General features: G+C 37.0%; 2 protein-coding genes and 1 non-coding gene across 3 annotated transcripts; 1 reads left to right on the forward strand and 2 right to left on the reverse strand.

Moving 5' to 3' along the window:
- Positions 1-822: 822 nt before the first annotated feature.
- Positions 823-2,499, reverse strand: LOC141540003 (C-C motif chemokine 4-like). Its single transcript, XM_074263518.1, has 3 exons — positions 2,347-2,499; positions 1,676-1,790; positions 823-1,231 (listed from the first exon to the last, which is right to left on the reverse strand). The coding sequence occupies exons 1-3, from the start codon at positions 2,417-2,419 to the stop codon at positions 1,144-1,146; spliced, it is 276 nt and encodes a 91-aa protein (XP_074119619.1). The 5' UTR covers positions 2,420-2,499; the 3' UTR covers positions 823-1,143.
- Positions 2,500-2,856: 357 nt separating this feature from the next.
- On the reverse strand, positions 2,857-2,958 carry LOC141542007 (U6 spliceosomal RNA). Its single transcript, XR_012482013.1, has one exon. It is a non-coding gene; the product is annotated as a U6 spliceosomal RNA (small nuclear RNA).
- Positions 2,959-18,602: 15,644 nt separating this feature from the next.
- LOC141540008 (C-C motif chemokine 4-like) lies at positions 18,603-20,706 on the forward strand. The gene is made up of 3 exons (XM_074263521.1): positions 18,603-18,837; positions 19,430-19,544; positions 20,193-20,706. The coding sequence occupies exons 1-3, from the start codon at positions 18,618-18,620 to the stop codon at positions 20,284-20,286; spliced, it is 429 nt and encodes a 142-aa protein (XP_074119622.1). The 5' UTR covers positions 18,603-18,617; the 3' UTR covers positions 20,287-20,706.
- Positions 20,707-26,497: the final 5,791 nt, after the last annotated feature.

Genomic DNA, 26,497 nt, shown 5'->3' on the forward strand with positions numbered 1-26,497 from the left:
CTTCCCACCCTCTTCCTTAGACAGCAATTAATCCAATATATGTTAAATACATGCAACTCTTCCATATATATTTCCACATTTATAATGCTTCACAAGAAAAATCAGATTAAAAAGGAAAAAAATTAGAAAGAAAACAAAAGAAAGCAAGCAATAACAAAAAAGATAAAAATAAAAATACTATTTTGTGATCTACATTCAGTCCCCACAGTCTTCTTTCTGGATGTAGATGGCTCTCTCTATCACAAGTCTATTAAAATTGGACAGCCATAAATGTATAGAAGTTTTTCCCAACAGCAAGACTAAACTTAATCTCCTCACAAATATCATCCATTGATCCTGATTCTGTCTTTTGAATGAATCCCATGAAGACAAATCTATATTCTTCCAAAGGATGGACCTTCCTATATTTAAAGATAGAAATTATATCTAACCTGGGTCTTCTCTTCTCCCATAAATATCCCAAGTTCCTTCAACTCACCCTCTTACAACTTTCAGCCCTTGATTGTCTACTCTTGCTCTTCTCCAGCTTCCCAGTGTTCTTAGTAAATTATGGTTCCCAAAACTGACCAAAATAGTGTGAGTGTAGTCTGCTCAGACCATACAAGAATGAGACTACTGCTTCTCTATTTCTGGAAGTTTGTTTTTTAACACAGAAGATCTTATTTTTGGCTTCCCTCTCATCCTACTGACTCAAAATGAGATGGTGGTCCACTGAATCTCTAGAAATTTTATAGAAACAGTGTCCAATAACACCACATCCATATGCTATAAAAATAGCATTCTCTTTTCCCTTGAGAAAATAGAAACCATGGTCAAAATATATGGATTTTAAAATGTTTATTGACAGGCATTCACAGAATCCAGAAGGTAGCCCCAACACTCTAAAGAGTGGAAGTCTGGCTGCTACTAGAAGTCCCCATGGGAGACAAGCGCCCTCCAGAAATACAAATGTTACCAATAAATATCCAAATATGTCACCAAATAATTTACATAATAAGTTAAATCTCATTGGCAAAAAAAAAAATTATAATGGGAAAGTCAATCTCAGGAAAACTTCAGTCTTGAAAGATCTCATCCAACTGCAGAGTTTCTTGATTTGGATCATTTTTCTTTAGGATTCATTTTCCTAGGTTTCTGAGCCTCTCAGTTCATCTCCAAGTCATCCATGTAAGTCTGAACCCAGTCATCTCTAGGGTCAGCACATACCTGACGGCCCTTTCTAGTCAGGAACCTGTGAAGTGAATAAAAAAGGGGGACAAGAGGCCAATGAATTTTTCACTTGAAGATAAAGGATAGTTTTTTGTGTTCCCCCCGTGTACAACACTTATGTAGACTTCTGGAAGAGCTTAAGGAACAATCCACATCTTTTGCACCAATCCCCTGGTTATTTTGAGTTAATCATTTCCTTCCTAGGGATCTCTCTAGTAAGGAGTCCCTTTAAAAAGGCTCCCCCAGCCTCAAGTTCCTGTTGCATCAGATTAGTATTGTCCCTCAGGGTGAGACTAGTTCTCTGCCTTGCTTCCTGGGGAGACATAGGCTACGGTACTCCTTTGTAGCCAGATTTAATTTCTATTACCTGACCTTTCATTTGACCAAGTTGCCAAATGACCCCATTTCCTCTTTCCATTCTCTTGTCTTTATATTTCCTAGAGACAATGAGTAAGTAGATACTCACACCACAGCTGGTTGAGAGCACTGGCTGCTGGTCTCAAAATAGTCCGTCACAAATTTTCTGGGGATCTGTTGCTTAACATAGGAGAAGCAGCACGAGGTGGGAGGGTTAGAGCTTACTGCAGAGAAAAGAGAAGCATAAAATTAGGATCATATGTTCATACTATACAGTCCTTAACTATGTCCCACAAAAGGTTTCCCATCAAAAATTATGTGGATGTCATCTCTCTTATCTCCCTTACCCTGGTTCTTTCTGTGCCAGCTATGATTCTCAGTTGTATATAGAAGAGTCAGACCTGCTGTTCCCATTGCAAAAAGGATCCATGGAGAAAAATCAGAGCTGCATCGGGTGTCAGAGATCAGCCCATCTAACTTCTACAAAGTTTTTTTGTTGAGAAAACTACTTGCTGCAAGGATTTAGTGACCAAACCAGAACTAAAACCATGTTGGACTAGAGCCCAATCTACTGCCCTTGTGGCTCTTTTCTCCTGCCTTGAATTTATATGTAAACCAGCATAAATTGTCAAGTCTAATAAACCTGCTTCTGTCCCTCCCCTCCCGACTTCCTTCTCCACATCCTCACTAAATCCTCATGCTCTAACTAGCTTTAAACTAGGGGCTCTGTCCAGCTTGTGATTAAAGCCTGGGCACAGAGGCAGGAGAAAGCAGACTTACCTGGTGCAGAGGATGCCAGAGAGCTGAAAGCCATGACCAGGAGGAGGGAGAGGGCAGCCACAGAGACCTTCATGATCCTGAGAGGAGAGAGGAGCAGGACACGGGCTGAGAGATTCTGGAGAGCTGTGCTTCGGTCTCATGCTTGAACCCTCTCTTTATATGGGGCTTTTGGAAGCAATTGGAGGAACAGAAAGGGAATGGAAATTCCAGGGTAGTTTTGATGTCATGGTGAGAGTTGGGAACTGAAAAATCAGCCCAGGAAATGTAAGGTTGGTGTCAAGGGCTGAGTTGCAGTGCAGTTTCATCATGGGAGAATTGGTGGGGGGTATAGGAAAAGAGAGAGAGGAGAAATGTGTGTGTAAGGGTGACAAGGGTGCTAAGGGGGAAGTGGTGAACTTGAAATAGAAGCAGAAACCGACCAAACAAAAGCAAAATGAAATCAGAAGGAGATTTATGTTAATGATTGATTTAAAAGAGTATTTAATATAACATTACTACTGCTTTGATATTATAACTATCTGTATCTTCACTAATTTGGTGTTGTCCTTTCTCAGGGACCATTCACATTTTCTCTCTTTCGTTCCAAATTTAGCATATGTGCTGCCAGAGCAAAAACTAACTGCCTCTCTCTTAAGGTTGTACATGGAGGAGCAGCTAGATGGATGGTTCAGTGGATAGAGCACTGGCCCTGGAATCAGGAAGACCTGATTCAAATGTGACCTCAGACACATAATATTTAGTAGCTGTGTGATCCTGAACAAGTCATTTAACCCCAATTGCTTCTCAAAAAAAATACTATATATAAAAAAAAAAGATTGTAGATTAAGAGGTGGAAGAGTCTTTCATCTAAATTAACCTCCTCCCATATAAATAAGGAAACAGTGACCCTCTTTCGTTGTTTCACAGGTAGTGAGAAGTACTTTAAGGTTCCACAAACCTTTGACATCTATAATTGATAATAAGAAATGATATTTATATTAAGGTTTGCAAAGCTCTTAAAAATATTATTGCATTTGAGCTTCACAACTATCCTATGACGTGCATAATATAGATCTATCCCAATTTAAAAGTAAACTTCCTTATGACAGAATCTCTTTAAATGTTTTCAAATGATATTTATGATATCAGTTGAGGCTCATCATTTCTTTAAGGTAGATAGAATTGGTATTATTACATCTAATTCATTCATTAAAAACACTGAGACTTATGGTGAAAAGACTTGGGTTCTGGTCTCATCTCTGAAAATTACTTTTTATGTAACACTAAACCTCACACTATTCCCAGACCAATCTCCAGTCCTCTGAGTTTTCAAGTAGTTGCTAATCTGCTTTAACAGGAGTTTCCTTATTAATGAAATCACAGGTTGGAAACAGAACAACAACAAAAAAAAAAGATAGACATTATGCTAGACTTTAGTGATAGGAAAGAAAAACACATATATAGATCCTAACTCCAAGGAGTTTATATTTTAACAGGGATAGATCTGTATTGTTCATATCATAAAATGTTCAAATGCAACAATATTTTTTAAATAACTTCTTATTGACAGAACATATGCCTGGGTAATGTTTTACAACATTACCCCGTGCCTTCACTTATATTCTGACTTTTCCCTTTCCTCCTTCCACCCCCTCCCCTAGATGGCAGGCAGTCCCATATATGTTAAATATGTTATAATATATCCTAGATACAATATATGTGTGCAGAACTGAACAGTTCTCTTGTGCAACAATATTTTTAAGACTCTTGTAAACTTTAAGATTAATGCCATTCTTTTTTTATTAACAAATACCATTTATTCTTAAAACACTGCTTTTATTATTAACATCCTTAATAATACCATTAATTATTTAGAATTACCATTTATTATTACCAAGTGATTTGTCTAGGTTTAAACCTAATAAATGGTAAATAAGATTCACAGCTGTGGAGGCTCTTGAAGAATTGACCTGTTCCTTAACAGGAAGGAAGGAAGGTAGGAAGATTAGAAAACAAGTACTTATTTTTGAAATAAATAAAAAGAAAATAGATCTAGAAGGAATCAATGATAAAGTCATACATACTATCTTTCCTGGGTTCATTTCCTTTTTCTAATAATTCTGAACTTTCTTCTGTGTATTTTTAAAAAGTATCAATGACATTCTTCTTTTTCCACTACTTCCCACTCTCTTTTATCACCCTCTCTTCACCCTTTTCCACACAGAAGAGTCCTCCCTTATAACAAATAAGTATAGTCAAGCAACCAAAACCATATTTTGCATGTGATTCAAAATGTGTGTCTTCTTCTGAATCTATAATTCATCATCTCTGCCAATATTTGAGAAACATGATTATCCTCAGTTTTCTGGGGTCACCTAATGGTCATTACAATAATCATCATTTATTCTTTGACAATTGCTTCCCATTACAATGTTTTATCCTTTCTAATATTGTTCGATTCTGCTTACTTTTTTATATGTCTTTTCAGATTCGTCTAAAATTATTGGTTTTATTTTTTTCTTACTACTCTATAATATTCCATGACATTCATGTACCAAAATTTCTTTAGTCATTTCCCAGTTGATGGATAACCCCCTTCATTTCTAGTTCCTTGCTCTAACAAAAAAAGACTGCTATAAGCATTTTTGGTTAATATTTGTCCTTTCCTTTTTTCTTTGTTATCTTTGAAATACATAGATTGCAGAGGTATAACTGGGACAAAGGATATGCATAGATTACTGATCTATGAACTGATTAGTTCAGTTTCAGCAACAGTATATTAGTTTGTTTTTCTTCTCACACTCCCTCCAAAAGTTGTCATTTACTCTTTTTATTATCTTTGTGAATCTGAGGTGGGAGATGGAAATTCTGAGTTGCTTTAATTAGTATTTTCTTATCATTAGTGATTGGACAATATTTTCTATATGGCTGTTGATGGCTTGTTTTTCTTCCTTTTAGAACTGCTGTTATAGCCTTTGACATGTTAAATGTACCTATCGGGGAATGGCTTTTGTTGTATATTTAAATCATTTCCCTATAGATCTTGAATATTAGACCTTTACCAGAGAAATTTACTGCGAATATCCATTCCCTCCCAGTTAAGAGTTTCTCTTTTATTACTACATTACTTTTGTGTGTGCAAAACCTTCAATTTTATGTAAACAATAGTGCATTTTGTTCTTTGTGGTGATCTTTACTCCTTGTTTGGTTCATTTTTCACCTACCCACTTCCAGTTGTGAAAAATATCTCCTTCCCTTTTCCTTTAATTTGCTTATGATATGACCTTTTTCATTACATCTGGGCATTCATTTAACGTTTGAGATATTGAGGTAGTCCAATGGAGCATTGGATTTGGAGTCAGGCAAACCTGAGTTCAAATTTTGCCTCAAACATTTATGAGTTGAGTGATGCTGGGCAAGTCACTTTCAGCACCTCAGTTTCCTCATCTATAAAATGAGTTTAATAATAACACCCACATCCCAAGGTTATTGTTATGATCAAATGATATATTATAAAATACTTTGAAACTTTAAAGTACTTATAAATGCTAATTATTATTATTATGGTCTATAATGTGAGATGTTTATTTAAACCCAATTTATGTCAAGTTGCTCTCCAGTTTTTCCAGAAGCTTTTACTGAATGACAAATCCTCATCCCAAGTGTTGGGGTTTATTTGAGTTTATTGAATATTATGCTGCCATATTCGATGGCTTCTGATTCAGAGTCAAGTCAGTAGAGGCAAAAGGGGAAAATGCACACAATGGCTATGATAATGTGAGAAAAATAACCTTGAAAGGCTTAAGAATACTGTGCAATGACCAATTATGTCTTTAGGATATTGATGACAAAACATGCTATTTGTGATTAGGCAGAGAGGTGACAGACTACAGGAGTGAGAGGAGACACATTTTTAGATACTGACATCCTGTTTCTTTTGCTTAACTATAATTAGTTCTATTCAGTATATATGTATGTATGATTATATACATATATAGTAGCCTTTTGGTTACAAGGGGAAACTTCTTTTGGAAAAATAAGAATTGATGTGTAAAATGAAACAAAAATAAAAGAAGGAAAATTAAAGAGCAGCTAAAACAGCATAAAGGGGAGAACAGAAGAAAATTCAGAAAGGAAAATAAACAGCATAACCATTTTGATATTATCATGATAAATTTACTATACATTTTAAATAGAATTCATATTTATATGATGAAATGTTCATGATTGTTGATTTGTTAAATTTATAATAAAAGAGAATTTTTAAAAAGTGTAAAGGGGGCCGTGTCAATTTAATTTTCATATAAAAGTGTATGATGAAAATACTGCTATATTTCTTTGGAAACCATTCTCCTAAGGCCAGTGCTTTCATTTAGAGTCCTGCTTTTTCCTGTTATTTTTTTTTTCTATAACCAGGTCAGTACTCCCCTTCCTTCCTTCTACTGATAATCAAAAGTCTCTTTCTCTTCCTTCCTCTTTTCTCCCTACTTCCCTTTTCTTTCCTCTCTCCCTCCATCTCTCTCTCTCTCCTCTTTCCCTTTCCTCTCTCCTCCTCCTCCTCCTCCTCCTCCTCCTCCTCTTCTTCTTCTTCTTCTTCTTCTTCTTCTTCTTCTTCTTCTTCTTCTTCTTCTTCTTCTTCTTCTTCTTCTTCTTCTTCTTCTTCTTCTTCTTCTTCTTCTTCTTCTTCTTCTTCTTCTTCTTCTTCTTTCTTCTTCTTCTTCTTCTTCTTCTTCTTCTTCTTCTTCTTCTTCTTCTTCTTCTTCTTCTTCTTCTTCTTCTTCTTCTTCTACTTCTTCTTCCTTCTTCTTCTTCTTCTTCTCTCTCCTCCTCCTCCTCCCTCTTTCTCTCCTCCTCCTTCTTGGTCTTCTTTTTCTTCTTCTTCTTCTTCTTCTTCTTCTTCTTCTTCTTCTTCTTCTTCTTCTTCTTCTTCTTCTCCTCCTCCTCTTCCTCCTCCTCCTCCTCCTCCTTCTTGGTCTTCTTTTTCTTTCTTCTTCTTCTTCTTCTTCTTCTTCTTCTTCTTCTTCTTCTTCTTCTTCTTCTTCTTCTTCTTCTTCTTCTTCTTCTTCTTCTTCTCCTTCTTCTTTTTCTATCTTCTTCTTCTTCTTCTCTTCTTCTTCTTCTTCTTCTTCTTCTTTCTTCTTCTTCTTCTTCTTCTTCTTCTTCTTCTTCTTCTCCTCCTCCTCCTCCTCTTCCTCTCTCCTCCTCCTCCTCCTCCTCCTTCTTGGTCTTTCTTCTTCTTCTTCTTCTTCTTCTTCTTCTTCTTTCTTCTTCTTCTTCTTCTTCTTCTTCTTCTTCTTCTTCTTCTTCTTCTCTTCTTCTTCTTCTTTCTCTTCCTCACCCCCCCTCTTCCTCTCTCTTTTCTCTCTCTTTCTCTTTTCCCCACTCCCAATATCCCCTTGCCAAAATTAAGCTAGATGGGATATACAGAAATCCAAGCAAAGGGGGTGGAGGACCCCACTACAGACTGAAACCATACAGAGAATGTCCCTCAAAATACAGGGAACTAAAGATGAAAGGCTAGAGCAAATAGAAGCATCTTAGATCTGAACTGGAAAGAAGCTGGATTCCGTCTGACCTCTGGGAGAGGAAAGAAACAGAAAAGGAAAGAGGATCTCACTACATTCTCCTGACCCCATGCAGAAACAGGGAGAAGGAAACTAACCTCAGTTTAGGATTGTCATTCAGTTAAAAAGAAACAAGAGAAGACTTCTGTTTTTGCCCTTGAGTTTCAGTCAGAAATTCAAATCACAAATCTAGCCAGATTTGGGGGATTTTCTGCCCTTTCCCCCTCAAGCAAAGGAAGTATGATATAATGGTGAGAAGACTGGACTTGGAGACAGAAAGTCTGAGATTCAAATCCAATAATTGACATGGCTGGGAGTTTCTTATGTTATGTTATGACTTAACATTTCTATACCTAAGATTTCCACATCTGTAAAATGGGAAGAATAATAATAATAAGGCATGCTAATTTCCTCAATGAATTGTGAGGCTCAAATGTAATGATACAAGTAATATAAGCTCTTTGCAAATCTTAGAGCATTTTGTAAATGTTGCTGCTGTTACTATTGTTTTTATTACATAAGAGAGGAAATGCACAAAAATGTAATTCCTAGACCCAGATTAATGTATTATAATCACACTGAAGTTCTAAGCTAATCACTCATTTCTTCCAAGTCTTATTTATTTTTACACACCTGGAAATCTATTCTAAAGCTCACTACCCTAATTTTCTATCTAGAGAAAACTGAGGTATTAAAAGAGAACAAATTTTCCCAACATCATAAGGCACGGGTTTGGAAATCATCTTGAAGAAGAAAGAACCCCAAATTGGGAGCCAGGGGAGCAAAGCTAGAACTTTGCTTCTGCTACTAATTACCTCATAGAGCTCTTCACTTGAATCTGGTAGACATCTCAAATTCAACACGTCCCATGAAGAACCCATTATCTTTCCTCTCTCAAACCAGCCCTCTACTTCCAAACTTCCCTGTTTTTGTCAAAAGCACCATCATCTTTCCAGTCACCAAAGTTCTCAAACTTGGGGACATCCTCAACTTTTCATCCACTGTTATCTAATCATTTGCCATATCTTTTCACAATATCTTTTTGCATTGTCTCCTCTCCAGTCACACAACCACCATCTTTCTTCAAGTCTTCCTCATTGAAATTATTGTGAGGAAATGACTATGAAGACTTTAAAAAGTTCCATTGAAATGTGAACTCTTAGTCATAGGATCATCACACTTTTAAACCAGGAAGGACCCTAAAAGTCATTTAGCTCAATATAGCCCTTTGAATTTTTCTTCCCAAGAACTTTTACATCTGCCAGGGAAGTTTTATCATGCTCCCAACAGCCCCAGGTAGTGCAGGGAACAAATAAATCATCATAGTATCCACTAACAATCAGCACCAACAAATGAAAAATATGTAATAATAATTATAGCACCCATCATTTGTAAAACTCTTTGCAGTGTAGACTATTCATGGGATCATGTACTTAGGGCTCTATGGGACTTCAAGTTATTTAATCCAACTTCTTCGTTTTATGGGTAAGGAAATTGAGACATTAAATTACCCCAAAATCACATAGGTAAGATTTGAGTCTCCCAGCAGGCTTGTGAAGTAGGCAGGAGAGGTAGATTGGGTAACTTGTCCAAGATCATGTAGCCAGTCCATGGGGGAGACAGAACTAGGATTGGGAATGGAACTTCGCGCTTTTCAAAACAATTGACTCTCACCACAATCCTGTGAAGTAACATGTTAGCAGCATGTATATTGCCCTTTATTTCAAATTATGAAACTAAGATGTGACAAGGCTTGACTAAAAATGAATTCATTAAGACTTGGTTTAAGTCACCTAATCCCTCTAGAACTGGCCATTTCTACCTCAGGTGCTAAAGTGCATAGACAGGTAATCTGTCCAAGGTCATATAGCTAAAGTCTCAGGTAAGGTCTAGGGCAAGCATAGGAGAGGGGCAGACAGAGGCCAAGGTAAATCAATTGTTATCTTCAGTATTTCATCTGTGGACCATTTAACCTCTAAAACTATACCCTGGAAAGGACCTTCAAGCCCAATGAGGGAACTGAGTTTCAGAGTGAAGAAATTACTTTGAAAGGGAGCAAACCCAGGTTCCCCCATTTCAAATCCAGCTCTCTTTTCACTATGCCATGTGTGATTCCATATAAGGATGTAGACTCTTTAAGACCGGGAATCTTTTGTTGCATCTCCAATTCCTGATATTTCACCTCTGGTCCATAATGCTTGATGAGTAGAATTGAACTGAAAAAATCCAACCTCTTGGGTTGGGGGGGATTCTGAATCTTAGCACAGTATGTTATTTCTCACTTGTTGTTTGGGTAGATCTTCTGTAGGGGATCCTTTTACCAAACAAAGATGGGGCTTGTGTCAATCTCTGGGCACAATGGTGTTTCTCAGATAAGACTGAGTATTGGTGATTTCTGATTCTGCTACTTAACATCTGTGTGATGATAAGTAAATCACTTCTCTCTGAGCCTCAGTTTCCTCCTCTATTAAAGGAACAAGTTGGATCTGATGAATACTAAGTTATAAGGAATATAAAAAGACAAAAGAGTAAAGTCGGGGACAAGAGCCTTAGGAATAAGAAGATGAAGATCCAACAAACAAGACCAAGGAAAGAGTCAGACAGACAGGAGACAATGTTAGAACCATGTTAGAAAACCATAGGAGGGAGCAAATGTCCAGGAGGAGCCGGTGATCAACAATGTTAAAAGCTAACAAAAGAAAAGAAGATGAGGACTGAGGAAAGGCCACAGGACTTGATAATTAAATATTTTTAGGCTTCATCTTAGAGCCCCCTAACCTCTCTCCCCCACAGCCACAGTGATCCTCTTCACCTTTATCTGATTGTGATGCAGCATTTTCCATTTCCTTTTTTTCTTGCCTTCCTCAATTCATTCATGGCAGCTCTCAGAATCTGAATCATAAGAGAGATGGGGGTGTCCCTGAAAAGTGAGTCAGGAGGGGATAACTGGTAAACTCAACATTTCCAGACAGGCTGAAGGGGCTTCAGGTTCTACTATAATGTTTGTGAGTTTCAGCATGGACTTGGAATGTAGAGAGGGAAGAGAAAAGGAGATGTCCCAGAATATAATGGCTTCAGCAAAGAGAAAAACAGACCCATTTAATTGAAATGATAATTGGAAAGAAAACTATGATGTTTGAATTGGAATTAAGTTCCTCTCTGTGCACAACTAACCACCTTACTTTCTCCACCCCACCTCTTCATCTTTGATTTCTTCCTGCTCACTGGATTCTTCCCTACTGCCTATAAAAGTTGCTCTCAAAAATAAATGCTTATTTTCATTTGTGTATACTTTTAGCATCTATCCATCCTAATGTCTTCCACCTCCTTCATTGTTAATACATATAATTTTACAAAACAATCTGCCATTGTTTAGCCAATAACCAAAAATATATTTCTTTCTTGAGAGATTTTTTAAGTATTTTATTTTAAGTATATCACCTCTCTGAAAGGAGATGAGAGTCGTGTTTTATATTCAGGCTTCTGGACTTGGGGTTTATCATTTTCACTGATCAGAGTTCAAAAGTCTTTCAAAGTTGCTTTTCTCTCTAATGTTTTTGCCACTGTATAAAACGTTCTAGTTCTGTTCACTTTGCTTTGCATCATTTTATAGAGGAATTCCAGGTTCCTCTGAAACTGTCCATTTGAACATGTCTTTATTATTTCTTTTTTATTATGTCACAACATAATTGATGTAAACTGAGATCTTGGGGGGAAGGGTGGTCCTGAGTTAGAAATCTCAAACCTCTGGGGGGGAGCACCCTCCTGTTCATAGTGGAAACTCCCAGATAGTAATCTCCTCCAATTCAATTAGAGATCTTGGCCAGGGACATAATCACCACCCTCTATGGGATTGAAAATTAGTCCCTCAAATTGCTCCCTGGCTCGACAAAAATACAATATAATCAAAGGCTGTCGCCCAAACTTTTGCAAAAATCCTAACAGGATTTTATCCACTAAGAAAATTGTTTCCTTAGTGTAATAAATCTATTTTTGCCACAAATCTCACTTCATTCATTTGGGTTTGCGAATTATTTTGAAAAACCTGCAACTGGCCACAGGACCCATTGCTGTCAGAGGTTCTCTCAATCTTTATTTCTCACACCTCAACATAATAATATTCTATTATATTTATATAACAATTTATTTAGCCATAGTCCAATAGAAGGGTACCTCTCCTCTTGGAAGGAGAAATGCTTCCCCCTTTTGCTACTATGAAGAGTGTTAGTGTTGAGCCTCAGTTCCTCTGTACCAAATGCTTTAGAAGCATATTGCCATTCAAAAAAACTCTACACATTAAATTAATAAATCTCTACTCGCCTCAGTTTCTCTGGCATTGCAATAAATATTTTTGTTAATTTTGATCTTTTTCCTCTTTCTTTGATAACACTAGTAATGGTATAGATGGGTCAAAGAGTGGTAACATTTTTTTAATCTTTTGGCTATAGTTCCAATTTGCCTATCATAATGCTGGACCAATTTACAATTCTATTACTACTGTACTAGTGTGTCTGTTTTTCTATAACCCCTCCAATATCTATAATTTTCCTCTTAGGTCATCTTTGCCAGTCTGGTGCATGAGCAATAGAACCTCAAAGTTGCTTCATTTGCAGTTTTCCAATCATTAAAAATTTAGATCATTTTTTTTTCATATGGAGACTGATTTTTTTCATATGGTTGTTAATGACTTCCTTTGAAAATTGTCTTTTGTTATTTTTTGAGCATTTATTTTCTAAGGAGTACATAAATTTTAATCAGTTCCTTAAAGGGGCAGCTAGATGGTGTAGTGGATAGAGTACCGGCCCTGCCGTCAGGAGGACCTGAGTTCAAATCTGGTCTCAGACACTTTACACTTCCTAGCTGTGTGACCCTGGGCAAGTCACTTAACCCCAATTGCTTCAGCAAAAAGGAAAAAAAATCAGTTCCTTAAATAATTTGGATAAAAGAACTTGATCAGGAAAATCTGCTGTAAGATTGTTTTTGGGATTTGGTTTTGGTTTGGGGTTTTTTTTGTTGTTGTTGTTTCATTTTGTTTTACCTCCCAATTACCCAGTGTCCCTACTAATTTTAATTATATTTGATTTGTTTAAGAAAAATATTTTTAGCCAATATTTTCCATTTTATCTTGTATTATCTTCTAAATCATTTCTTTATTCATGAATCTTACCTCTCTCCATAAATCCCAACAGAATTTCTTCCTTTATCTTTATTTGTTTTTTTTTTTTTATATTTTTATATGACCTTTTATATCTGGCTCATGAATCCATTTGGAATTATCTTGGTACATGGTATGCAATGTTGTTCTAAACCCATTTTCTGACAATGTCCTGTTTTTCCAATAGTTTTTTGTCAAAGAGGGAGATCTCCTCTTTCCCAAACAAGATCTTCAGAAGATTTTCACATTCCCCTCAAGCTATCATCCTATATTTTTCCTTTATTTCACTGCTAAATACACAAAAAAATTGCATACACTGGCTCTCTACATTTCCTCAATGATTAGTCATAATCAATTATAATCTCTGGCAACTCCATCAGTGCACTGAAATTTTTTTTTTTTTTTAAGGATTAGCAATAAGCTTTTTTTATCCCTCCTTCCTCAACTCTCACCCTCTTTCAGTAACTTTCAACAATGGTGACTCCAGCTCCTCCCTTGACTTTTCTAATGCTGTTTAATCCTAGTTCTCCTGCCTGTCTGACCTAGTCTCCTTTGCTGGTTCTTTATCCTCCTCTTATCTCAAGGTCCTCTCTCTTTATATTCTTTTTTCTGGTGAGCTCATCCATCCCCCTAAGTTCAATTATTTCCTCCATTCAGATAATTCTTAGCTCTATACATTCACTCTGAACTTCTCTTGACATCTCTGACCACCTGGACGTTGGCAAATTCATGTTCAATTATGAACATGTCGCCTTTCTCTTAATTTCCCTTTTCCAGTTGTTGACACCATCTTTTAATTAAAACAACAACAAAAAAGTTTCATAATTTTTTTTACAACAAAGAAATTTCCAAATGACTCCCCTCACTCAAAGACCCTCCCTTGTTACGAAGAGATACAACCATAAATCATATACTGAATGAATAAAAAAAAAAGTATATCTCATTCTCTATCTCCAGTCTAACACTTCTCTTCTGAAAGGTGGATGAAACGCTATTCATTATTGAAATCATGATCTATCATTACTTTGATCAAAGTTTATAAATGTTTCAATGCTGTTTGTCTTTACATGTTATAATCGCTATTTACATGCTTTTCCTGATTCTATTCACCTTATTCTGCATAAGTTCATAGAAATCTTTCTGGGTAACTCTGAAGTCATCTGGCCATATAATCAAATTTATTGCAACCACTTGTCACACTTTGCTTAGTCATTTACAAATTTCCTTTTACTTCCTTTGCTACTTCAAAAAAAAATTCTGCTAAAAATATTTCTGTATGTAGGGGAACTTTGACTCTGTCTGTGACCTCCTTGTTGCCTATGTCAAAAATGATATTTCTAAGTCAAAAATCACTTTACTAGAATTTCTAGCATAATTTTAAATTGAACAGTTAGGATAAATTCATAGCTCCATCAATAATGTATCTGTTGGGGACAGCTAGGTGGCACAATGCATAGAGCACCAGCCCTGAAGTCAAGAGGACCTCAGTTCAAATCTGATCTCAGACACTTAACACTTCCTAGCTGTGTGACCTTGGGCAAGTCACTTAACCCCAATTGCCTCAGCAAAAAATAAAAAATAAAAATAATGTATCTGTGTATACAGCCAATATTAGAAGAGAAGCAAAAAGCTAAGAAACAATTTTTACAGCCAATGTTTCTCCTAAGGGTTTAATTTCTAAAAATGAGTCAAATTTATGAGAATACAAGTCATTTCCCAATTAATAAATGGTCAAAGGATATGAACAATTTTCAGATGAAAAAATTTAAGCATCTCTAATCATATGAAAAAATGCTCTAACTCATTATTGAGTAGAGAAATGCGAATTAAAACAATTGTGAGGTACCACCTCACATCAAATTGGCTAAGATGGCAGGAAAAGATAGTAATAAATGTTGGAGGGGATGTGAGAAAACTGGGACACTGATGCATTGTTGGAAGAGTTGTGAACTGATCCAACCATTCTGGAGAGCAATTTGGAACTGTTCCCCAAAGGCTATCAAACCATGCATACTCTTTTTTTCTGTTTATGTACTTTTAATATATATTATTTTATGAATTATGTTGGGAGAGAAAAATTAGAGCAAAAGGGGAAAAACATGGGAGAGATAAAAAGACAGAAAAAAAAGTGAATATAGCATGTATTGATTTACATTTAATCTCTTTAGTTCTTTTTCTAGGTTCAGATGGCATTTTCTATCCAAAGACTATTAGGTTGCTTTGATCACTAAACCACTGAGAAGAACTAAGCTTTTCATAGTTGATCATCACACATTCTTGCTGTTACTGCATACAATGTATTCCTGGTTCTGCTTATTTCGCAAAGCATGAGTTTATGTAAATCTTTCTAGGCCTTTCTGTAATCAGTTTGTTCATCATTTTTAGTAGAACAATATTCCATTATCTTCATGTACCACAACTTGTTGAGTCATTTCCCAATTGATGGGCACCCATTCCCTTTCCAATTCTTTGCTAGCACAAAAAAGCTACTACAAACTTTTTTATGCATACCCTTTGATGCACCGGTACCATTTCTGGATCTGGATCTCAAAGAGATCATAAGAGAGGGAAAAGAAGTCACATGTGCAAAAATGTTTGTAACAGTTCTTTTTGTTGTAGCAAGGAATTGGAAACTGAATGGGCACCCAGCAACTAGGAAATGACTGAATGTTAGGGTATATGGATGTAATGGAATATGATGATTCCATAAGAAATGATGAAAAGACTGATTTCAGAAAATCCTGGAAAGACTTATTCTGCTGAGCAGAACCAAGGAAATATTGTACAGAGTAACAGCAAGATTGCATGATGATCAACTCGGATAGGCTTAGCTCTTCTCAGCAATTCAGTGATCCAAGGCAATTCTAATAGAGTTTGAATGGAAAATGTCACCTGCATTCAGAGAAAGAAGATGGAAATTGAATGTGCATAGGAACATACTATTTTCACCTTTTTTCCTTCTTTTTTTTTCTTTCTCATGGTTTTTTTCCTTTTATTTTTTTCTCTCCCAACATGACTCATATGGAAAAAGACAAATGTACATGCATAATCTAAAACAAAACAAAAAACCATTATGTATCTGTGTGCATATCATCCCCTAGTACCTCCTCACATTTGCCATTTTTATTTTTGTCATTGTTGCCAACTTAACAAGTGTAAGGTGAACCCCTAAGACTCATCTTTGAGTCTACTCTCTCTGATATCCAATCAATTGCCAAGTTTTATTGATTCTACTTTTACAACCTCTCTCATATCCATCTTCTTCTCTCCACTCAAACTGATATCACTCTAGTTCAGACTATCATCATCACCTCTTATGTGTATTCTCTTAATAGCCTCTTAACTGGCCTCTATGCCTCCATTGTTTTCTCCAGTTATTTTTCTACACATTTGCCAAAATAATCTTTTTAAGATGTAGTTTGACCATGTCACCCCCTCCCACCTCTCACTCACACGCAGTTTGATGGTAAGCTCCTTGATAACCGAGGCTGTCTTTTGCCTCTTTTGCCTCAGTGTTTAGCACATAATCCGGCACATAGTAGGTACTTAATAATGACTAACTGAGGACTCAAAAACCTTCAGTGATGCCCTATTTTATCTATGATAAGATAAATAAAGATTCCTTAGAATAGCATTTAACACCATCCACAATTTAGTTCCAAACTACTTTCCAAATTTTATTTCATATTCCTCCCCTTTATTTTCTATACATTTTGGTCAAGCTAGACTATTTTTCTTGAATTTGACGTGCCATCACTTATCTCTGGACTTTCACACACCTCTTCCCCAGGCTTGGAATTTATACTCTCTTCATATTGGTTTTTCAGGATTCTTCATTTTCTTTGAGACTCATCTCAGAAAGAAACCTTTCTTCAACATCTAGCTACATTTACTCTCTTTCATATTTTCCTAAAGTAGCTTGCCTAGATCTCTCATTTGACGTAATACTTGATTTATTAGATAATAAATGTTTATTATTACCACCACTCTTTGCCTCATATTAGATTTATCTCTATTTGTGCTATTCTCTACTCTCCAACTCCAAATTGAATATAAGCTCTCTGAGGGCAGGAACTGAGCTGTATATTCTTTGTATCCCTAGCACAAGAAGCAATATTGTACAGACATAGAGAGTTGGCCTCCAAACCAACCAGATTTGGGTCAAATCTTGCCTCTAATACAGCCTGACAATTTTCTTGTCAAGACTTCTAGGTATTCTAGACAACCCCATAAAACTATAAAATTCAGAATGACTATTCTTCTGCATTGGTAGAGTATGCTTCCTTATCCAAGAATCACTCACACTAGGGACATCACAGGGCTGTCCCAAAAAGTCTTTCTTGGTCCATAGAATGAGACAGACACAAATGTCATTGGATAAATAAATGATTGAATAGTGATACAATTGGTCAGATGATTAGGTTGCTTTATTATTATTATTATTGTTATAGCTTTTTACAAGATGGGTAATTTTTCAGCATTGACCCTTGCAAAACCTTCTGTTCCAACTTTTCCCCTCTTTCCCCACTCCCTCTCCCAGATGGAAGGTAGACCAATACATGTTAAATATGTTAAAGTATAAGTTAAATACAATATATGTATACATATCCATACAATTATTTTGCTGCACAAGAAAAATCAGACTTAGAAATAAGGTAAAATTAATCTGAGAAGGAAAACAAAAATGCAAGTGGACAGAAAAGAGATATTGGAAATGCTATGTAGTGGTTCACACTCATTTCCCAGAGTAGGCCATTAGGTTGTTATGGTTGATGGTTTGAACACATCCAAATTTGCTTGTCCTGCAAATTCAAGTACTCACAACTATCATTTATTTTATTGTTTTGTTTTGTTTTACAAGGAAGAAAGGTATACTAGAGCAGGGCTCAAGGCTTAGTAGACCTGACTTCAGATCTTGCCTCCTACGCATACTGCCTATGACCCCAAGAAAGTCACTTAGCAATAAGACTTGAAGTTGCCAAGAAGGTGCTGACCTGAACTAATAGAGTTTCCTCACCTGGGACTTCCTTACACCAAAGAAATCACAGATCCATTCATTACCATTATTCCAATGAATCATTGAAAATCTAACTTTAATTTTCCCATCTTCCTTTCCCTCACCCCTTAACCCCCAATCTTCTTGACTTTTTCTAATGAAATTTTTTACTCTTTCTAGTGTGGAGAAAATAATGTTGCTTATTTAATCACGAGACTCTGGGATAGCCCCTTGTTTGTGATTGTAATCATCATATGGAACATCAAAAGTTTCAACTCCTTAGAAGGGAAACAAAACAGACAGCCTACATCTAGTTCAGTTCTCATGAGGAGGAACTAACTATTAATAGTAATAGCCTGATATCCTTCTCTCTATCTTATTAGAGAAGATAATTTCCCTCTTCCACCCTCCTCCCCCAACAAATGCTTCCTCATCACCCCACTCCTTTTAGTACTTCATAATCAAGTAGCTGAAATTATGACCATTCTTGGATATTCTGGGGCCACATGACACATAGAGTGCTCTTTAGTTGTGCAAGTGACATCATGACGTCAAGCTTACTAAGAAAAGTTCTAAGATGTTCCAATTTCCTACGAGATCCAGCATCCCCTATAAAAAGCAGCCTGGCAAAGAATGGGTGACAGAAAGAGCCAAGGAACTCAGAACTCAGAAATCTCTCCTAGCTGAAGAGCTCATCCTACTCCTGGGACTCCTGCCCTTCACCAGCATCATGAAAAGCTCTGTGGCTATCCTCTCTGTCCTTATCATCACCTTCTATCAGGTCTCTTCATTAACAGGTCAGTCTGTTTTCCCTTCTCCCCTTTAAAAAAAAATTCCCCTTTTTCTAACTGGGAGGAGAGATGATTTTGATAAGATAGTTGATGAGACAGAGCCCAGCACCTGTGATTTGTGGTGTGAGACTTTTCAGTCAAAACATGAAATCCACCCAAGATTTCAAAATGGTTTGGGTCATTTCTCAATATGCTTCTGTCTTCAGAATGGGCTATTTCCTACTAATTTCCCCAGACACAGGATTTGAAATAGTACCTCTCAGAGAGAGGTACTGTTCTTATCATACCTAGTTTACAGACTAGGAAACAAAAGCAGAGTAGATAAGCGCTTTGCCCAGAGATACAAAGCACAAGTTTCTGGGGTAGAATTTAAAGCTTAGGTTTTCTTAACTCCAAAGTCTAGAACTCTGTTCACTATGCTAGCACACCATTCATTAGAAACAAGGAGGGATATTTCTGGAAATGACGACATGTCCCATGTCCTCCCAAAGTCTCCTCTGCTCTTTCCACATCATTCTGAGACTAGAAGTGTTGAGTCATCTGCTAAAAAAAAAAAAAAAAAAATGGCACAATTCTCACAATGTTCCTTTCCTTTCAGTTGGGTCTGACATTCCCACTGCTTGCTGCTTCTCCTATACCTCCCAGAAGATCCCTCGAGCAGTTGTAGTGGATCATTTTGAGACCAGTAGTCTATGTTCCCGGCCAGCCATCATGTGAGTAAAGGTGCCAATCACCACGTTTGAGGAAGAGAGCCAAGGATTATATGGGGACAAATTGTCAGGATCTGGGAGGAAGAAAAAAAGCCCCTGCTAAAATAAATTATGAAAAATTCAACCACGTCTCCCAGAAGAAAGTTTCCGTGATTCGGTGGCATTTGGGGCTGATGTTCTAGCTGAGCATAAGGGAGAGATAGGAAATGAAAAAAGAGAGCTGTGGCTTTAAGCCTGGCCTGAAGAATGACAATTTGGAGCTGTTCTCAGCAAAATATGAGGGCTACAATGAAGTGAAATCAAGGAGAGACCAAAGTCCCTCAGAGCAATTCTCCTTCGAATTCTTAAAAATAGTTAGTGGTCCCAAAGACCAGTTTTTAGATGGGTTATCTCTATTAATTTACATCTTAGAATGATTATGAGTAGTTTTGAAAGGGTTTCTGGGACTTCTAGGGGTTCTCTGGATTATAGTTTGGGAACTACTACTCCAAAGAATGGATGGGGGGGTTCTTAAGGATAAAGGAATGATTACCCCAAAAAGGAGACTGGGTCTTAGCTGCCTCTAGTGAAACCCAGATCTAATGGTAATTTCCTCTTCTTTACCTAGAAGTTGAATTTCTGTTTTTTTCATCTTTACTTCTTATATCACAGATTCTTCACCAGAAAGGGTAATAAAATCTGTGCCAACCCTCGTGAACCATGGGTCCAGAAGTATGTCAAAGACTTGAAGAGAAGAGAGGCTTGAAAGCTTGGGAAAAGAGTTCAAGTTCCTGCCGGATTGAAGAATAAGGAAGAAAAGTCTCTACCACTCCCAGTGGCGACATCTGGGTCAAGCTGGTCTTGACTCGAGGCTCTAGAATGTTTCAGATTATAATTTAAGCTATTTTTATCATATTTAATGCCCATAACTTATTTTTTAACGTTGAATTGTGTTGTTTATAAGATGTTTGTAGTCCATGTGTCATTCTCTCCCTCCATGCCCCTTACCCTTCTCCATCACCTCAAAGACTGATCTCATGGTGCTAGTGTCTATAGGACTTGGTTACAAAGTGACTGATCCACAAGTATCTTCTGAATGTTTTCTATGAGCCATGGTTTCCTTTGACCAAAGTATTTGAAGAATGTAAAAAAAAATTTTTTAATAAATAAATTAAGCTGCACTAGACTGAATGTGAAACTTTTACTTCTTTTCTTGTGGGATCTGTTTTGCCTACTTGAATTCTGGTTTCTTTTTTTTTTTCCTGAGGCTGGGGTTAAGTGACTTGCCCAGGGTCACACAGCTAGGAAGAAATCCTGTTTTCTTCCCATGTAAAATGAATGTGGTAGATTAGATCTCTTCCCCTGCCATGGGCTTCAGATTCCTCATCTGGAAAATACAGGTTTGGGACCACTTGCTTTCTGAGATCCTTTCAAGCTCTTGATGGTCTATTATGAGGTTCTGATGGAATGGAGGAATTTCAGAGAAAGTCCAAAAAGGCTTAAGTAGAGCTTAGGAACACCTGAGATCAGAGGACATAATGAATTTGGGGAAGAGTGATTAGGATGTGGCTTGATCAATACCTTTCCATTTTAAGACTGTAATTATAGTCCTATATTCCTTTGAAAAGCAGCTATTCTCCTTAGAAGAAAACTTTGCACATCTAGCCCTATTTTATATACATTCGGGCAGCTCCTAGGAGAGATAGTATCCTGTACTTAAAGAGAATTCTGGCTAACTTCCAAGCCTTGTTCCAAACAGCTGCCAGTTTCTATCCACATTATCTCCACAACATCTAGTATATCCATCCCCACTCTTCCATCTAGAGATGTTACATCTTGAGATGTAACATAGCATCACCTCAGATCAATCCTCTTATCTCTAGCCTAGACCATTCCAATTGCCTCTTCCCTCTAACCTATCCTCTATGTGGCAACCAAAACAATCTCCCTGAAGGACAGGGTCAGCTAATGTAATTCTCTTCATCAAAAATCTTCAGTGGCCTATGAAAGAATCATCTTATAGAGCTAGAACAAAATGAACAGAATTCATCTAGAAGAACAAAAAGTCAAGAATATCAAGGGAATCAATTTCTTTAAAAAGCCTAGTCATATGTATACTAATATTGTATTTAATTTATACTTTAACATATTTAACATGTATTGGTCCACCTGCCATCTGGGGGAGGGGATGGGAGGAAGGAGGGGAAAAATTGGAACAAAAGGTTTGGCAATTGTCAATGATGAAAAATTATATATCTGGTAAATGAAAAGCTATAATAAATTTTTTAAAAATCAAATTTTGCCAGAAAAAAGCCTAGTCATTCTTATCATCCCATCCACCTGAAGTTTCAATCTTATTCTTTCTTTTTATGTTATTATTTATGTATTTGGTTTTTAGTACTACTATAATTTCTTTGATGCTACTCTTTCCTTTAATTTTATTTAAAAATACAATACCCTTTCTGTTGTCCTTGGCTTCCCTTGCCAATCACAGCTCATTCTGAGATTGAGCATTCCTGACACTATTTTCACAGAATTATGCCAAGCTTTTATATCATCTTGCATTGCCTGACCTTCCTTCTGCCTTCTATATAGATCTTTTAAAAATCTTAAGTTGTACATGAACTGATGCAAAGTGATGTAAGCAGAACCAGGAGAACACTGAACACATTGAACACAGAAACATTATACAATGATCAACTTGAATGATTTAACTATTCTCAGCAACACAGAGATCCAAGACAATTCCAGTAGACTCATGATGAAAATGCTATCCACATCTAGAGAAAGAATGATGAAATCTAAATGCAAATCCAAGCATATTATTTCTCCTTTTTGTGTGGGGAAGGGGGTTTGGGGTTTTTTATCCATCTTTTTTCACAACATGACTAAATATATTTTATATATTTAAAAATATATTTTGCATGACCGTACATATATAAACTATATCACATAACTTACCATTTCAGGAATGGAGGAGTTGAGAAAGAGAAGGAAAAAAAACTGGAATTCTAGAATTAATTTTTTTAATGTATGTTAAAAATATCTTTATATGTAATTCCAAAAAATATTTATTAAGAATAATAATAAGTTGACTGGTGAATTCCTCATATGCCTATACTGGTCTTTTCAGATAACTCACTTTCCCTGTTTTTTCTCTCTTCTATCATAAATTCTAGGAAGTAATGATCACTCTTTTCACAGCCCTTTAGAGTTCCCATAATCTTCACCCCAACAAACAGAGTCCACCCCAACCCCCATCAGTGAGAATCCAGAATTTCCCCTTACTGATTCCTTCACCTTTTGAATGAAGAAATGATCATTAAGGCAAGTTAAGAAGTTAATCGCTCTTTTACTTATGGCACAGATATTTATAACATCATTCACAGGCCATACAAAATTGTCAACTTATAAAAGCTCAAGCAGTGGGAGCTTGCTATACCTAACTTCCAGTTCATCATCATCTGAAGTTGCTTTAGCAGATGATTTTGCAGTCTTTATAAGGCCCATGAGCTAGATGTTACCTATCCCTAGTCTAAGGTAAAATTTGAATTCTGATCCTGAGAACTTAGAACTCTTTTCTATTTCATCCCCTAGTTGTCTTATAAAACCAACACTAAGATTTGATTTTGTTAGAATAACAATGGAAAGGCTAAAGGTCAGAATGAATTAAAGCTGAAGAGGAATATTAAGGACCAAAAAAGAAAGGTGGGTAGGGAGAGAAGGAGGAATAGGAGCCTACATTTGGAACAAGAAGAGAGAGTGATGATGTATTAAGACTGATGCTTAGGATAAATGAAATGATAATTGACCACAAAAATAAAGGAAAAGTGTTCTCAAATTCAATCTGCCCTTTGTGTGATGCAGAAATAACTGTGAATTCATGGTCCTCATCAAAACTGATGGCTAACCGACTTCAAATATAGCCTCAGACACTTCCTAGCCTGGAGACCTTGGAAAAGTCCCATAACTTCAATTTCCCTCAGTTTCCTCCTCAGTAAAATGAAGATCATAATAACCTCCATTTCACACGGTTGTGGTGTGGATCAAGAGAATATTTGTAAAGTTCTTAGCAAAGTATCTGTCACATAATAAATGCTGAATAAATACTTATCTCCTTCCTCTTTCCCTTTCTTAAATTATTTCATAGCTCCCTCTTGGGCATGCAAATCAGAACCTTTTCCTTGAATCCACTCTCCCCAGTTCTCTAGGTAGGAGACAACTATATCTTTTAATAGAGACAAAAGAGTCCTAATCCCCAGCCTCACTGCCCCAGCACCAGTGGATAGACTGGAGATTGGATGGTTGGAACAATAAGTATAAGGGCACTCGATCCATTGCTTCCTTTTCCTTCCCATCTCACTTCTGTTTCAATAAGATAGTGCCACCATCAGTACTTTTGAAGAATCACGTTCATGTCCCTTCAGTGAATGTTGTTAAATCTTGTTCCTTCTCAGTCTTCTACTAATCAGAAATGAAGGGCCTGAAAGCAGACGGAGCAGACACTCTGAGAGCTCTGTGCCTCCTCCTGAAGACTGTCTCCTCTCTGCTCCAAGGACCATGATCTCCTTGTTGTCGTCTCCATCTTTATCATTTCCATATCTGACCTCTGCTTCAGATTATGTGAATCCAATTTTGTTTGAATTGTGGGGAAAAGCCAGGAAAATAGGAGCTGCTGATGGGAGGTAGAGCAGTTAATTGTTCCTAACAATTCCTGGTATACTGATAATTGGTGTTTTGTTTTTTTTTCCCGATTGAAGGACTCTCCTTCCTTTGCATCTGGGGGTAGGGATAGGTCCTCTGATCCTCTCTAAATCCAACTCCCTGGCTCTCAGAAAAGGGGCACTAGTTGGACCACTGAATTATTGGGATATATAGAAGGCATAGACTCTGGTTACACTGACTGGGGGGTCAAGGGCTTCCTGGGACTGGGCTCGGGCTGCTCTGTGCTTCAGCAAAACCATGAGCAAGGGAACAAAAGGAACTGCAAGGACAAGGTTGCAATGCTTTCCTTGGCTAAAAGCTGGAAGAACTGGGCAGAGAAATGAGTCAAAATGGGCTCTTTTTTCCCCTAGAATTTTATCTACTGATCGACTATTTTTCTTATATTTGGAGGCAAATCCAGAAGATTCAAAATCAGAGAGAGGCTCTCAATTTTGATCTTAGTCCCACCATTATGTGACTCTAGACAAGTCAGTTAACTTCTCTGAGATTGTTTTCTCAACTGTAAATGGAGATAGAGATTTCTCCACTAGCTACTCCATGGAAAAATGAAAAGTAGTAAATGAGATGCTCTATGAAAATTTTTGTTCTATACTTCCTTGAGCCTGTATCTCACCAATGGGGCCCTCTCTCAAACATCATGATCACACTCACCTATGTTTGCCCATTCTATAAAACTCTTGCTCATGACCTCCCATAAATCCACCATGGAAGTGTCCATCCACAGTGATAGAAGCCTTCCTCTGCTGGAGAAAGATGGAATTTACGATTAGGATTATTCATGGGAATTCACAGAGTTCTTTTAATGATCCCAAGCCTCTCTCACAAATAACAATCCATCTTTTCAATGGCAATATTCTTCCTAAAGATCTGAGTTCTAGTTCTGACTCTGGCTCATACTAACTGTGTAACCATAGGCACATCATTTCAGCCACAGCAAGCTCTCTAACATTACAAGTGAGAAGGTTGCTAGGTTGCATTAGTGCAAGGATCTTTGCACCAGGTGCTCCCAATCATGATAAACTCAGGGATCCAGGGAGCCCCTCCCCAAAAGAAGACCTTTCTCCTGGGAACTGCAGCTGTAAGTCATGGAGCACAGTCTCTGAAAAACTGAAGTGAAAGATGACATAATAGAAATCGAAGAGGAGCCTGGGAACTTGGGTTAGTCTGCACTCTGTTCCAAATACAAAATTATTCTGGAGAAACAAGGAGAGGAAGCCTGGAGCTGTGGGAGGGGGGATCAGGGAAGGACCTGGGAATAGATTATAGCTCTGTTGCTTCTTCCCTGGGTTGACTGGTGAAAGTTATTGCTTTCTCTGTGACTCAGCTTCCTTATCTGATAAAAAACAAACAAACAAGTTTTACAGACAGAAGATCTTAAAAGTCACTTCCATTGTTCAACCTATCATCCAATGGCATCAAATAAATGTAGGAAGACAAGACAGAAAAATCCTCCAGTAAGAATAAGGGATTATTGTTTCTTAAAACCACTCCAAAGCAGGTAGCAACTGGTTTCCTACTGACAGGAAGCACTCAAATCAGACAATATAGAGACTTATCTTTAGTGACCTCGCAGCAATTCTGAAATGAAACCAGAAGGATCATCTCCATTTCACAGCTGGGGGATAGAGATTCAAAGGGGCTAAGTAATTTTCTCAACATCTCCCATCACTCCTTGGCTATTTTCAACAATGTAGTGATTCAGATCAATTTCAATAGGCTTGTGATACATAAAGCCGTATGCATCAGAGAGAGGATTATGGGTACCAAATGTGAATCACAACATAGTGTTTTCATGTTTTGCTGTTATTATTTGCTTGTTTGTTTCTCTTTTTGATCTGATTTTTCTTGCACATATTAAATGTGGAAATATGTTTAGAAGAATTGCACATCATACCCTTTGATCCAGCAGTATTTCTACTGGGCCTGTATCCCAAAGAAATCATAAAAAAAGGAAAAGGACCCCCATGTGCTAAAATGTTTGTGGCAGCTCTTTTTGTAGTGGCAAGAAACTGGAGACTGAGTATTTGCCCATTAGTTGGGGAATGACTGAATAAGTTATGGTATATGAATATTATGGACTATTATTGTTCTATCAGAAACGACCAGCGAGATGGTTTCTGAGAGGCCTAGAGAGACTTACAGGAACTGATACTAAGTGAAATGAGCAGACCAAGAGATCATTATACACTTCAACAACAAGAATATGCAATGAATAGTTCTGATGGACATGGCTGTTTGAAATAATGAAGTGA

This window comes from Sminthopsis crassicaudata, chromosome 4 (genome assembly GCF_048593235.1).
Source record: "Sminthopsis crassicaudata isolate SCR6 chromosome 4, ASM4859323v1, whole genome shotgun sequence".
Taxonomy (NCBI): domain Eukaryota; kingdom Metazoa; phylum Chordata; class Mammalia; order Dasyuromorphia; family Dasyuridae; genus Sminthopsis; species Sminthopsis crassicaudata.